This window comes from Alternaria postmessia, assembly GCF_024291825.1.
Source record: "Alternaria postmessia strain BMP 2775 chromosome Unknown scaffold_171, whole genome shotgun sequence".
Lineage (NCBI taxonomy): Eukaryota > Fungi > Ascomycota > Dothideomycetes > Pleosporales > Pleosporaceae > Alternaria > Alternaria postmessia.
The window spans coordinates 21,772-34,928 of NW_026260244.1; the positions used below are offsets into that span (position 1 = coordinate 21,772).

Consider the following 13,157-nt stretch of genomic DNA (forward strand, 5'->3'; position numbering starts at 1 on the left):
AGTCTCACGTTCCCTTAGTGAGAACCCTGTTCCAAGTCCTTAATACAGGCTTTTCAGCAACACCAAGGTTCAACTGCTACAATAGATACCAATCAGTAGTTCCTGCCAAGGTCGCTCGCACGAGTCCAAGGGGCTGTATGCCAAGCACGACTTGCCGAAAATGGAGTGAGAAGTACGTGGGTGGCCGAACAGGTGGGTCTGCCCCTGAGATACCCTTGCTCACTCAAATTCCGGATACCGTGTCCTCAACTGATCAGTGCTCACCAATTCAAACTGCACGGTATCAAACCGTGCGACGTATTCAATGTAATTCAAGAACAATCACTGTATCGAGGAGCCGCGTGACCAGATGATACCTAATAAGTTTGGCCATCCCGATTACATAGGGTTGCTGAGGACAAATTACGTATTAGGAAAGGTTCATGTAAGAAAAATGGACCTTCGTATGCGCTTAGCTTTTACAAGAAATCTACTAACTTCTATAGTATTGGGAACCCTCTAGTCAACCGGCAGACATGGTCAGAATCCGACGGTAGATAAGAACATTTCACTTTGTCAAATAGTAGACCGTGTGCCGTTTCCGTTGTTCCTGCATCGTTCCGCAAAAGTCAATTTTCATTTCCAACATGGCATCAGCAGACCAACTTATCGGAGCCCTGGAGGGCCTCGACGCGAACTCCTTCGTTAACGAAGCAGAGCGCGTCCGTGTCATGGACGCGCTGTCGCTGGCCTTGAGCAAAGTACAAAAGCCGTGGGACATTGTTTGGCAGCACTGTTGGGTCAACCCGGCCACCAATGCATGCGTCAAGACATTGATTGACGCGGGTGTCTTCAGCAAATGGATCGAGACGGGAGGCGGCGAAAAGACTTGCGCGGAACTGGCGGAGTTGACGGGTGCCGATGTAGTGCTTGTTCGTAAGTTGCATATCTACTTCGCTTAACTCAAGATGATCATTCTGACGGCAATGCAGGACGTATGATTCGGCAAATCTCTGGGCAGAATCTTGCCATCGAGACCGCCGAGGACACCTATGAGCCTACACCGTGGATACGCGCTCTTGCTGAAGATCAGGCCCTCGCCAATGTCTATGGTGAATTCTATGGCTTCGTCAATTCTCCTATGCTCAGGACTTTGCCTGCCTACCTCAAGAAGACGGGATACAAGGTCCCTACTAACCCCAACGACTGCAACTGGCAGTTCATGAAAGGCTCGAATGAAAATTTGTTCCAGTCCCTTGGCGCGAACCCTGCCGCTGCAAGGGAATTCAATGATGCCATGGAAAGCCACTCCAAGTATAACCTGACGCCCTGGGTTGATGTTTACCCAACCGAGACTCTTGTAAAAGAATCCAAGCCTGACCGGCCCCTAGTTGTCGATGTCGGTGGTAGCAAGGGCCACGACCTGATCAAGTTCCATCTGCGCCACCCTGATATCCCTGAGGGCAGTCTGGTGCTTCAAGACCTGCCCGATATTCTCAAGGAGTTGACAATTGACGACACCATCTCCATCTACCCACATGACTTTTTTGAACCACAGCCCGTGAAGGGTGCCCGTGTCTACTTCATGCACAACGTGCTCCACGACTGGGAAGACACACAGGCGAAGCAGATTCTTTCTCACCTTGCTGGAGCTATGGAATCCGGATACTCAAAGCTGCTCATCCACGAAAGCTTGGTCAGCTCTGTGAAGCCGCTCGCTCGGGTGACAACGTCCGATATCACCATGATGGCGTGCCTTGGTGCGAAGGAGAGGACGGAGGCTGAGTGGCGGGGGCTGGTAGAAAGTGCGGGATTAAAGGTGCTTAACATCTGGAGACCACCTCACTCTGTGGAAAGTGTTATTGAGGCAGAGCTAGCTTGAATCGCTATCAAGATAGCTGCTACGCCTGCCTCTTGCTTTAAGGCGGAATACAACCTCCTTGATTCTACGACTGACATCATGCTACGCTCACTGCCTACAAAGCCGCTTTTTCCTAATGAAGATTTGCCGGCCCTGTCTGCAAATGACCACACATATCATCGTGTGCACATTTATCAGGACGATCAGCACGAATCCGTGACCGAATCACTTACCTCAAACTTTGTCTCAACGCGTATCTCGTTCGAGATTGAAGCATTGGGTATCTGGACACAAAGCCTTGGCGATGTGTGACACTTGTGGATTTTCATCAGCATGCAATGTCACATGTATCAGGAAACGTCGATGCCTAGGTAATAGTTTAGACAGTTTGCGCAGACCGACGCCTCACTGCAGTATTCAGGTTGGCAAGTGTCTCGCGTGTCCTGGTACATGTCGTCGCGCCAGTCACAACACGATCATCACTATTGGAAGCTGAAGATTGAGTAATGGCTGTCTCAGCAATGAACGATGGACTGTAGTCTGATTTGATCACTCCTCGACCTGGCTTGGTTCCACTGGAATCACTACCTTCCATGTGGGCTGACTGGAAAGTGTCTGTATATTGTCCCCAAGATCTAGCATTCGAAGAGCTTTTGCTGGAGGCATTGCATCCCACCACGTCGTCAGCAATACTAAGCTTCACAGTGCCCTCGCGTCTATACTAACATCATCTTAGGCAAATCATGTGCTTGTCAGGTTGTGAAATTGCTCCACACAAAAGTTTGAGGTGGCTTGTCTTTTCGTAGGGTATAGAAAGAAGTGTTCAAGTTTTGTAATGTAATTCTCCGGATAGGTCGAAGACAGACGACAGACGCCATGTGCTCAACACAAAGAGACATGACGCATCCTCTTCATCTCCTTCGTGGGCGCCGTGAGTCAACAAAGCCAATCGCTCGTATGGGTGTGGACCGTGCTACCTCTTTTGATTCGAGCCGTTACGTGATAAGTCTAAAAGAGGGGCAGGCGCCACGTCCCATCCCCGCCTCCATCTCCGGTGTGGAGGGGCACTAACCCAGGGTGGAAAAGCTCTAGCTGGACCTATTGGCAGAGTCAATTACTTCACAACTACCTCGACATCTACACCACCTCCGCTGATACTCACTCCGGTAGATGCGTCCCACACTCGTACCCCGGGATCACCGATCATGGGTTCACAGCCCATCCATATCACGTGGCTCCGCTCTGGATCGGGAGAACGACAGCCGCGCCCTGTCTGCTGGCTGACCTTTCCGTTCCCCTTCGCATCTCCCATGTAAACCGCAGTCGGCCTTCGCTCATTCGCCCATGATAATGACATGGTGGAGACCAAGAAGTGGATTTGCGGTTGACCGGCGGCGAGAAGACTACATGGCAAAACGGCCTTCAAGCTAAGCATCGCATTTCCCTTCTGGGTAGAGCCCGCGCACAGCAAGGTCACGACTGCCGGAGTTGGATTCGCCTTCTCTTGTGGACGTCATCGCAGATATCCGTGCTTTGACTCGGACGGGCACGCAGGTTTCCTCATGCCTTCTACAACGACCCTCAAGATGTAGGCTGGAAATTCAGCTAGGGATGGCACGAGGCGCTCCTTATTGTGGCTACTAAAAAGTGCTTGATCCGAATCGGATTAAGGCCTTCCCCTCAGGTAAGCCAAGAAGGCGTATTAGGCCAAGAGGGCGTCTTAGGCCAAGAGGGCGTATTAGGCTAACAGAAGTAGAAGTAAGAGATGCTGATAGAGACTAATATTAGGAGGATGAGAATCGAGCGATGATGGCAATCATTTCGTAATGGTAACTACTGTCTAACACATATTTACGCCCTCGAAACGCGGCGGTGCATGGAGCCCGTCCGCCCTGGTGATCCTAGAGCAGCTTGTGGAGGTATCCGGAGACCGAGGATTCGATTATTTACTGTACTAGAGGTTAGGTTGGGCTTACTTGACGTAGCAGCCCGCGTAGTTGTTGCTCTTTTTGTATTGTCCAAAAGCAAGGACCGGTCTGGTTAACGACTGTGCCTTGTTCCCACAGCATGACGTTCGATCGATTTCTTGGCTACTCGATTGGCAAGCCGCTATTATGCAAGGTCCATGCTGTGCAAAAAGCTTACTTGCAGAGGGCGAGTATTGATCTCCCCAATAAAGTAACACGGAATAGGTATTCACTTGGAGAAACCAACAACTCGCACAGATCAGATTCCCCAGCGTCAGCAGGCTCGCTGACTACATCGCTTGATAGAAGGATCGTTAACGGCTAGGGTTACAATACTAATGGATTCAACGTCATCAGGTATCATCAAGACCGAAGGTATGGTCTCGCGAAGGCTCCCAATCCTGCAGCTGGACGTATAAAGATACTCTTTCCCCTCGTGAACACTACTTATTCTACTCAGAAGATCAACAACTGCACTCACTAGCTTACCATCCTGTTCTTACTTAGCCACGACGCTCAACGCATTCTATCTATTCCATATCTCGAGACCGAAGACAAGACCAGTCAACATGCAAATCATCAATATTGCTATCTTGGCTGCCACCTTAGCCACCGTCGGGGCACATCCCTGGACTCAGGACGCCAGTGGAGCATGGGTTGCCAACAACGCATGGCGCGACGACCTTAATGGCGGTGAGTTGCTACTTTGAGGAAGCTTCAGCAGGTTACATCACTGACACGATTACAGTCCACAAGGTCCACGAGTCTTGCGCCGAAAGAGACGGGTCTAGAAATCTGCCTGATGGAGCGTTGTGCGGTTACTCGACTGATGCCAACGGTGGCATGTTCCACGGATGTAAGTGCTCTGGATCCGGGGGCCTCAAAACGAGGAAGCCTTTCTGACGAGATTGCCGCGCTCAGACTGTTATCTGGAAAATGACAAGCTCGATTGCATCCAGGGATCATGCCCTGATCCCTTCAGTCCTTGTCAATACTTAAATGATGAAGGGATTTGCGAGTTCGGCTATGCTGCGTGCCTGCAGAAAATGAGCTGCAGCGGTACATCCGGGCAGGCTGACTGTATCGGAACTGCTACAGGTGAGTTTTTCCATGAGATTTCAGCCTGAAAAGAGTGTGGCGTCTTTACTTCCATTGAGCTGTAGCTGATGTAAGAATCCTAGGATGCTCTGTATGCGATTAACACTGTGGCCATTGAGAGCCCGGTCTAAAATGCAGGGATCCCAAGTTTTGCGGTTTCTTTCAACTTCGCCTTTTGTTCTGCTTTCTGGCTTGCGTTCCTATGAAAGACTTTCCGCTGGTCACTGTAGACAGCAAGGGAGTTCACTCCCCCTTCGTCTTCACCGACCACATGTCTCAGCGACTCTGAGCTGATGCTATCAATTGGAGGATACGTATAGTTGCAAGTCGTTTTTCAGAGTCAATCTCAACTATCCACGCTCATTCCAATACACTTATTCGATATCTATAACGGATATATCAAAAGACTGCAAGATTACTCACGACCTGACTAAAGTCGCTCATCTAGGCGACTTTTCTGCATCTGACTCCTGTCACCACGCTGCGATAGACTTCTGCTTGGTGGCATGTCCTTCCCTAAGCCTTTCATTTCGTATCCTGCGAGCGTGGCTGGAAAATCACCTTGTTTCTGCCTTTGCCCTCGTCGTTCTTATCATCGCATCTCGAAGGGTGTTGCTTTCATATCCAGGTTGTAGCGCGACCGCAGCTCGAAGAGCAGGCCTCGGGGCACCGAAGGAGCAGCGTAGTAAGGAAAAATCATATTGGGACATGTTGAAGGCTTTTTGAATCAACTCTGATGCATCCCAGATCCATATCGCGGGAGGTTGGACGATCCAGAAGTCATACTTGGAAGCCGCAACGACTGCACGCGCGAGATCATCTGTGTTGTGGCACGGCCGCAGACTGTAGTGTCATGAACGAGGTTATCCGCACAACGATTGTCGCAAAGGCTCTTGTGCGGCGCTCAAGCCTTTTGGAGTTTAATTGGTAGCGAGTGATATGCGGATGAAGACTAAAACGAAAGTAGTGTTAGACTCAAGTGAAGAATTGGAGTAGGAAGTTAGTTGCTTGGGCCCACGTGTTCGCGCGTCGATGCATCATCATCGGCGCGCTTGCCTTGCTTGGCCGAGGTGAGCCGAGGTCGTCATCATCAACACAAGCTATCGTCACCCCTGCTCAGCCCGCAGTTCCATGCTCCAATTCTTGCTATCAGAGAGTTGTGATGTTGTGAAGGAAGGTTGCGATGTTCACCGTACTACGCTTGCACAGCGTCGCAGGGTCCACGGCGACGCGGTTCTCGCGGCTGACGTCAGAAGCCCAAAGAGCGCGCGCGTTTGCGACCCCGCGCTTTCCATCAACACGGCAACATTTGGTGTTGACGGAACCATCTCCGTCAAGACCATCACTCCGGGAGAGGACGACCGATAGTCTCCAGCCCCTGAAACGCAACTCAAGACGCATTAGCGTAGCAGCTCCACGCGAACCAACAGCAGGAAGTGAGCCTGGCATCGATGTCACAAATGAGGATGCATGGCCTCAATGGCGTCAGAAGGTGCAATCACAGATTACAGCTGTCGACTTCTCTGCCGACAGGATCGAGAAATACGAGCTCAACAATGAGATGCTTCGAAAACTCCTTGAGAAGCCCCGAGAAGACTGGGTGACTTGTCGATGGATCAACGGTAAGGAGCCGGCGATGTGGTTTCGTCAAAGCAGCAGGCTGATCTGACTCGACCTACAGTCAACGGACTTAGCTGGGATGTGGTTCGCCTTCTAGGCGCGAAGCAAAAGCTACACAGCCTAGCTATCGAAGACCTGCTACACACAAGGAATCGAACCAAGGCAGACTGGTACCCTGAACATGTCTTTGGTATGTTTCTCAAGTCTGCAGAGGCTTGAGAGTGTATGTTGACTGGCAGACAGTTCTTTTGACTCTGCAGCGGCTGCTCCGCAAAAACGAAGGAGTTACAGACAGGCAATCACAAGCACCTCCAAGACACGTCAGCACGAACAGTCCAGCTTACCGGGAAAAGCACGTACCTGCGGAGTACCGGCAAGCTGTGAAGACATTGCAAGCGTATCGTACTGATGCAGATCCTGAACGGATACGCTACATGGAGGAGCATTCTACGCTGAACCCCAAAGGCCTCATGGTCTCTGTGGAACAGGTGTCGATGTTCCTGCAGAGTAATAACACGCTGGTATCGTTCTTTGAGCACTCTGCCGACGTAATTGAAGAGCCTATCTTAAAACGACTGTCATCACCAGAGACGGTTCTGAGGCAAAGCGGCGATGCCAGTATGGTTATGCATGCAATTATCGATGGAATTGTTGACCTTGCCATTCCGATTGCTGCAGCATATGAGGACAGCATAGCCGAGCTGGAGCTGGACGTCCTGACGGACCCCAGTATTGCACATTCAAAGGCTCTGTGAGTCTTTCCAAGCGCTGCGATGATGACATATCACTCACACTCCCAGGTACATCCTCACATCCGAGCTCTCCCTCCTTCGATCTCAAATCGCTCCGATCACCAGTCTCGTCAACGCCCTGCGCCAACACAACTCGAACGCTCTGATGCAGACGACCAACTCCTCTCAAGGACCCACATCGTCTCACATCGCCAACTCTCCACCTCCATACACGCCCAAAGATCCATCGACAGCCTCCATCACTATCACAACACTCGCACACACTTACTTCGGCGACGTAGAGGACCACTGTATCACCGTCACAGAGTCTCTTGAACGCATGCGGCGCTCTGCAGACCGCATGATCAACCTGATCTTCAACACGATGGGAGCATACCAGAACGAAAGCATGAAGCAGTTGACCTTTGTCACAATCCTGTTCTTGCCAATGACCTTCTTGGTGGGCTACTTCGGCATGAACTTCGAAGACATGCCGTGTCTGAAGAACAGCGATGCATACTTCTGGTGGCTCTGCATACCAGTGACGGGCACTATGGTCTTGGTCCTGATGTGAGTCTGCCCGTACACATCATTGGCGTAAGGTTGCAGTAGGTTAACTTTGTGCAGGCGGCAACGAGTCTGGCGTGGATTGACGCGGTTCTGGCGGCGGAGAGATGCTGCCAAGTCGCGCAGGGCTAGATACTTGAAGGAACAGAAGTGGTGAACACTCAGAGGACGGTAACCCCAGTATGTATGAGCAGCGACTGGCGGTGCATTAAACTTGGGTGACTTTCTATAACTTCCAGGAGGTCGCAACTTTTGCAATTATACCAAGATCGCTGAAGAGATGGAGTTGAGATCTTGACAGGCGCGAGCGACTTCAAGTGACATTTTATTCGGCTGAGGCCAGACAATATGAGAGTAGAATTGACAACAGAAGGACCACTAAGATAGCAAAGCTTCAAAATTGAGGTCAGCTCCAAATCATCGATAATGTGACAACGACAAGGTAATAATTTTTGTTTGACTCTGACATACTACCGAGTAGACCCTGTTTACTGCCATGTGACAAGGATTTTGGTTAACATTGAGAGGTCGTGAAATGATCTGCGTTCGAAGAGAATCCTTTCCTGGACCGCGGGTCTTCCTCCAGGCAGGAGAGAATGCTATGGTTCAAAAGGTCTCGTCGTCATAGTCAAGCAATACATCCCACACGATCTTGAATCTCTCAAAAAATTCTGTAAAGTCAAGCTCGCGCACCCAAGACTTCCAGTCCAAGTCTTTCAGAAACTCGAGCTCGACGAATTGGATATAGTCGAATGGCATACCTACAAGAGATTCTAGTGTTTCAGGCCACATTGTGCCGTCGCACAGATTGCCATACGCAATCTTGACAGCGACGCCAAATCTGGCCGTCTCGATGTGCGTAGGGAGTTTATTTGTAAAACTGTTCAGGATTCTGACCTTGAGGAAGAGGAACAAGGCGTAGGGAGTGACGTCCTTGCTTATCGCGTAGATTTCACTGCTGGTTTCCAGCCAGCGTGTGATGCGTGCGCATGTGGCTTGCATAGACACGCTGGGTTGGATTCGTGGATCCATAGGGCTGAACTTGGCCAGGAGTATCCTGAGCTTAGTTTCCGACGTGGCGGACATGATGTCGTGTAAGAGATTAGGGGGAGCGCCACTGATGAAGCTTGCTAGTTTGGTCAACTCGTCTCCGAGAAAGTATTGAGTGATATCCGCGGTGGGCACTCTGCCTGGGCTTGAGCGCGGAGTATATTCGAGTGCGGAAGCCATACCTGCCATGCCATACATCTTCTGTCATTGAATTACCAGTAGGTGAGAGTAGACTTTAGTACTTGGGATACACTGGGTAGACAGTCGATCGCTGCACTGTGAGTGAATGAGTCCACGCTGTGCCCTCACAGAAGGCCCCAGGCAGTGTTCTGCTTTGGGAATTCGCACCGCATTCTAGCCGCCATTAGAGCTGGTTAACATTGTCATCAACCCTTATGGTCAGATTGTGTTCTTGGAATCATCGCCTAGGATGACTTTGTTTCTTCACAGATGAGGGTCTATTCTGCTTTGGGCTAGATCTCCCGGCGCTCCGCAGCTTCCCGAGCTCTCTCCCCGCATGTGCGTCTGCGCGTCCTCCATGCACCCAATGGCCGTCCCACTGCCACCTGCCTCGAACCTCCACGCCATCCTCCTCGTCACCAAATCGCGGTCGCTCGGTCCTCGCCTTGTCTTCCACTATCCGCCGCTATCGCCGTCAGCAGCCGCCCTTGCCGCGGCCAAAGACCCAGCCTGGTTCCGTCACGACACGTCCACGGCCAGCGTTGACTCGCGAAGCTCAGATAGCGACTGGGACAGCAGCACCGACTCGGACGATGAAAACGACATCGAATTAGGCAGTCGCACTAGTGGCGGCCGTCGATCGGGAAGAACCTTGACTGGGCGGGTGAGCGACAAGGACAAGCTGGGGTCAGGGCTATGGGGCAGGCAGGAGACGATTGATGAGGAGGATGCAGATGACGACGATGACAAGGAAGCTACTGGAAGTCGGGGCAAGGGCGGAGATCACGACTGGGGCACGGTGCTCGGCTTCAAGACGGATGCGCTGGAGAAGATGCTGAGCCCCAGCAAGGAGTACAACAAGAAGCGATTCGAGCTGGGCGTCGAGAGCATCGTCTTTCTGGGCGCGCCCATGTTCGTCCGGGAAGACGGGCTCTGGAAGAAGGCGAAGCGGAAAAGGAAGAAGCGATCGGACAAGCAAAGACTTGAAGATGGCGATCTGATGAAGAATCTCACAAGTGCCAGCGATGACGATGACGCCGACTCCCCCGAAGCGCCTGCGAAACCCGTCCCGGAGCCGTTCAGAATGCCCGAGGGATTCGAGCCAGGCTACGGCCATGGTTCCATGTCCAGCGGACCCTCAGGCGCTCCCTCAGAGGCTGGATCCGACGCGCGGAGCAACTCGACGAGCCACGACAACAACAACCCCGACATGACCATGTTCAACGTCGTCTTCGTGCTGAATCCGCCTGCACTCGAGTACCAGCAGCGCGTCAAGGAGATGTACGATAACGTTACGCGCAAGTATGCAAAGGCACTCAAGTACGAGGAGGCGCGGTTTCAGTACGTCTGGAAAGAATCCAAGCGCATCATTGACATCAAGCAGCGGGCCAAGGAGACCAACGAGTCTCTGACGGCGACGTGGAAGAAGATTGTCAGCACATCACCGCTTGCCAAGTCCATCGCCATCATGTTCGATGCCATCTCGCACGACAAGATAGCTCATATCCATTTCGACGCGACCTTCAACACATCCTTTCAGATCCCACAAGCCGATTCCACGCCATACCTCCCCACCGCCATCGAACCTCAGATGCCAGGCCTATGGCTTACGACCTCGAACGTTATACTAGAGGACGACGATGCACCCATGACGCAGCATGCCGCCCTGTTGCTCCTGGAGGATGCCGAGGTGCTGATCAAGGACCTCGGCGGCGACGCTGGTGGGAATGCGGCGGCTATCGCCTTCTACATACGCAACATCGTACCCACCAAGTCGCTACTGAAGATCTCCAAGAAGCATAATATATCAGCGCATGATATGGAGTACATAGCGAGTCATCTTGTCTATTGGCGGCGCGCGCGTCTTATCGCTCCTCTGTCACCACGCGACACCTACATCGTCAGTCCGAATGCCGATATGACTGTTCTCCCGGCCGCGATATCAGTCTACGCACAGCGCTTCCCTACGTTGCCTACGCTACCTAAGGTACTGAGCATGCTTTCCGGTACGCCCCGACCGTACAGAACCTTTATACCCACCGCCGAACATCGCGATGCCTACATGGAGATTTTAGCTTGGCTCATGCGTGGAGGCTGGGTCACACAATTGCGCACATTTGCCTGGGTACGGGTAACGCCTGAGATCAAAGCGCAAGTGGCAGCCGAGATTGAGCGGGAAGAGCGTATCAAGAAAGCCGAAGAGGCGCGCAGAGAGTTGATGAGCGACAACGATTCAGTAGCCGACAGTCTGCTCTCCGACAAACGAAGCAGTTTGCTTTCTCTAAACTCGGTCAGGACCTCGACCCCTTTGCGACGCACGCGGCGAGATGCGGATGAAGACATGGATAGCAGCACCATACTGAGCCCGCGTCTCGGGTCGACAGCCATGTCACGGAACTCTTCTGCTCGCACCGGGTCTGACGCCGGCAGTACGAGTAGTCAGCGCACAACCATCGCGCTCAACCCATCGCAACGAGCAGAGTCACCAACTTATCTCGGGCTACGAGACGCAAAGCCCCATCGTCCATCACCGCTCCATCTCAAGCCCGCCTCGCCATCGCCATCGCCATCGCCATCCCGCAACTCGATCGTCTCACCGACATCTCCCGTCGAGAAGCTTACACTACCAGACCCCGCTTTGTTTACCCACACCACGATCCTTTCCCCACAAAAAGCATCATCTATTGAGGCCAGGTGGCTTGATAAGATTGCCCAGACTTTTGAAGAGACTGCGATGATATCCGCGAATCCGAGCCCACCGAAACATGCAGATGGTGGCTTTGGTGGTATAACGGGCAAGGAACTGCGAGAGAGCTGGCCTATGCTACTAAGGCATTTGGACGGTAAGCATGCGATTGAAGATGTGTCGGCTAGAGAGGGCATTAAGCGGAAGAGGGTTGCTGTGCTCTTCAATGCGGTCAAGGAAAGGGGGTGGCTGGTCATTGCGCGGCACTGGTGAGTGGTGTAAATGATGCAGTGTGAGGTTTTTGATTCGATACCCGTGCGTCGTAGCTTTGTTCCGTGGTTCTGTCGGCCATTCTTGACTTTGCATTGGTACAGATTTACAACGCCTTGGAAATCTTGCGAATCAGGATTCTTCAGGGGCCATGCGACCATGTCTTTTGGCGAAGCGTAACCATGGTCTGCGAGGTGCGGCAACCAAGGTCACTATGATAGAGATTCCAATCATTCTCTGAAAATTTGGGATAAATGTATATAATATCTTCTTCCCGTTCATCATTTTTTGTCTTCTGCATTAGACTACACTGCGCAAGTATTCTTCTCTGAGCCAAGAAGAGGAATACATTATCTATCTCCACCAACATCCAGCCATCCACCACACCAAGGGACCTTCAACTCCAACCATTACGACAATGCGCAGCGTCCTCATCACCATTTTGGCCACGGCTTCCACGGCCCTTGCCTGGTATGATCACCCCAGCATGGTCACCGAGGCACAAACGACCGATGCTACATTCCTTCCCCCCTCCTCCAGTGGGACCTCCCCAACTTCGACGGGAAGCGCAACCACCAGCGCGCACCGTCTCGTCACCAGGGTCACCAGAGCGCCCTCCGTGGACCCCACCACTCTGGCTACTATTGCGCGTTCCAACAAGGAAGAACGCGACGATCCACGCGTCTACAACAACGGCTGGCGAACCTGGATATCAGAGTACGATGGCCGCATGATCACCGTGAAGCCCTGTGTCAAGGCTACAAGGTAAGTAACACTAATATCCGCGTTTATTTCCCTCGAGAAGCGAAAACAGAATTGGCTGATGCAGAATGCCTGTCTTTCTAGCCTGACCAACTACCACGGCACACACCCACTTACCCTTCTCCAAGGCAATAGATGTCGTGGCTGTAACCGCGTTCTCGATCCGAATGATGATGGAAGGTATAATGGAAGGTTTAGAGGTGGTCATGATGGGTGGCGCGATCATAATGAGAATCTTAATGATCCTCAGCTTGAGAATAAGTGTCCGTGAGCAGTGACATGGGAGGGAGGGGGAAATGTAGGGTATGGAGAGCTTGAACTGGCTGGAGTGGTATTGGGTTATCTAGAATTGTAATCTTTTTGATGGACAGATTGCTGTTATAGGG

At 51.9% G+C, this 13,157-nt stretch overlaps 5 protein-coding genes across 5 annotated transcripts; 4 read left to right on the forward strand and 1 right to left on the reverse strand.

Annotated features, from left to right (window-relative positions):
• Positions 1-626: 626 nt before the first annotated feature.
• J4E82_011172 (uncharacterized protein) lies at positions 627-1,861 on the forward strand (the record flags this gene model as incomplete). The annotated part of the gene is made up of 2 exons (XM_051737381.1): positions 627-915; positions 972-1,861. The coding sequence occupies 2 exons, from the start codon at positions 627-629 to the stop codon at positions 1,859-1,861; spliced, it is 1,179 nt and encodes a 392-aa protein (XP_051582862.1).
• Positions 1,862-5,758: 3,897 nt separating this feature from the next.
• Positions 5,759-7,830, forward strand: J4E82_011173 (uncharacterized protein; the record flags this gene model as incomplete). The annotated part of the gene is made up of 5 exons (XM_051737382.1): positions 5,759-5,823; positions 6,244-6,527; positions 6,587-6,715; positions 6,769-7,276; positions 7,326-7,830. The coding sequence occupies 5 exons, from the start codon at positions 5,759-5,761 to the stop codon at positions 7,828-7,830; spliced, it is 1,491 nt and encodes a 496-aa protein (XP_051582863.1).
• Positions 7,831-8,429: 599 nt separating this feature from the next.
• J4E82_011174 (uncharacterized protein) lies at positions 8,430-9,071 on the reverse strand (the record flags this gene model as incomplete). Its single annotated transcript, XM_051737383.1, has 1 exon — positions 8,430-9,071. One exon carries the CDS (start codon positions 9,069-9,071, stop codon positions 8,430-8,432), a length of 642 nt encoding a protein of 213 aa, XP_051582864.1.
• A 349-nt stretch (positions 9,072-9,420) lies between these two features.
• On the forward strand, positions 9,421-12,012 carry NPR3 (Nitrogen permease regulator 3; the record flags this gene model as incomplete). Its single annotated transcript, XM_051737384.1, has 1 exon — positions 9,421-12,012. One exon carries the CDS (start codon positions 9,421-9,423, stop codon positions 12,010-12,012), a length of 2,592 nt encoding a protein of 863 aa, XP_051582865.1.
• A 484-nt stretch (positions 12,013-12,496) lies between these two features.
• J4E82_011176 (uncharacterized protein) lies at positions 12,497-12,774 on the forward strand (the record flags this gene model as incomplete). Its single annotated transcript, XM_051737385.1, has 1 exon — positions 12,497-12,774. A coding segment is annotated over one exon (278 nt), but the record flags the coding sequence as incomplete, so codon positions are not given.
• Positions 12,775-13,157: the final 383 nt, after the last annotated feature.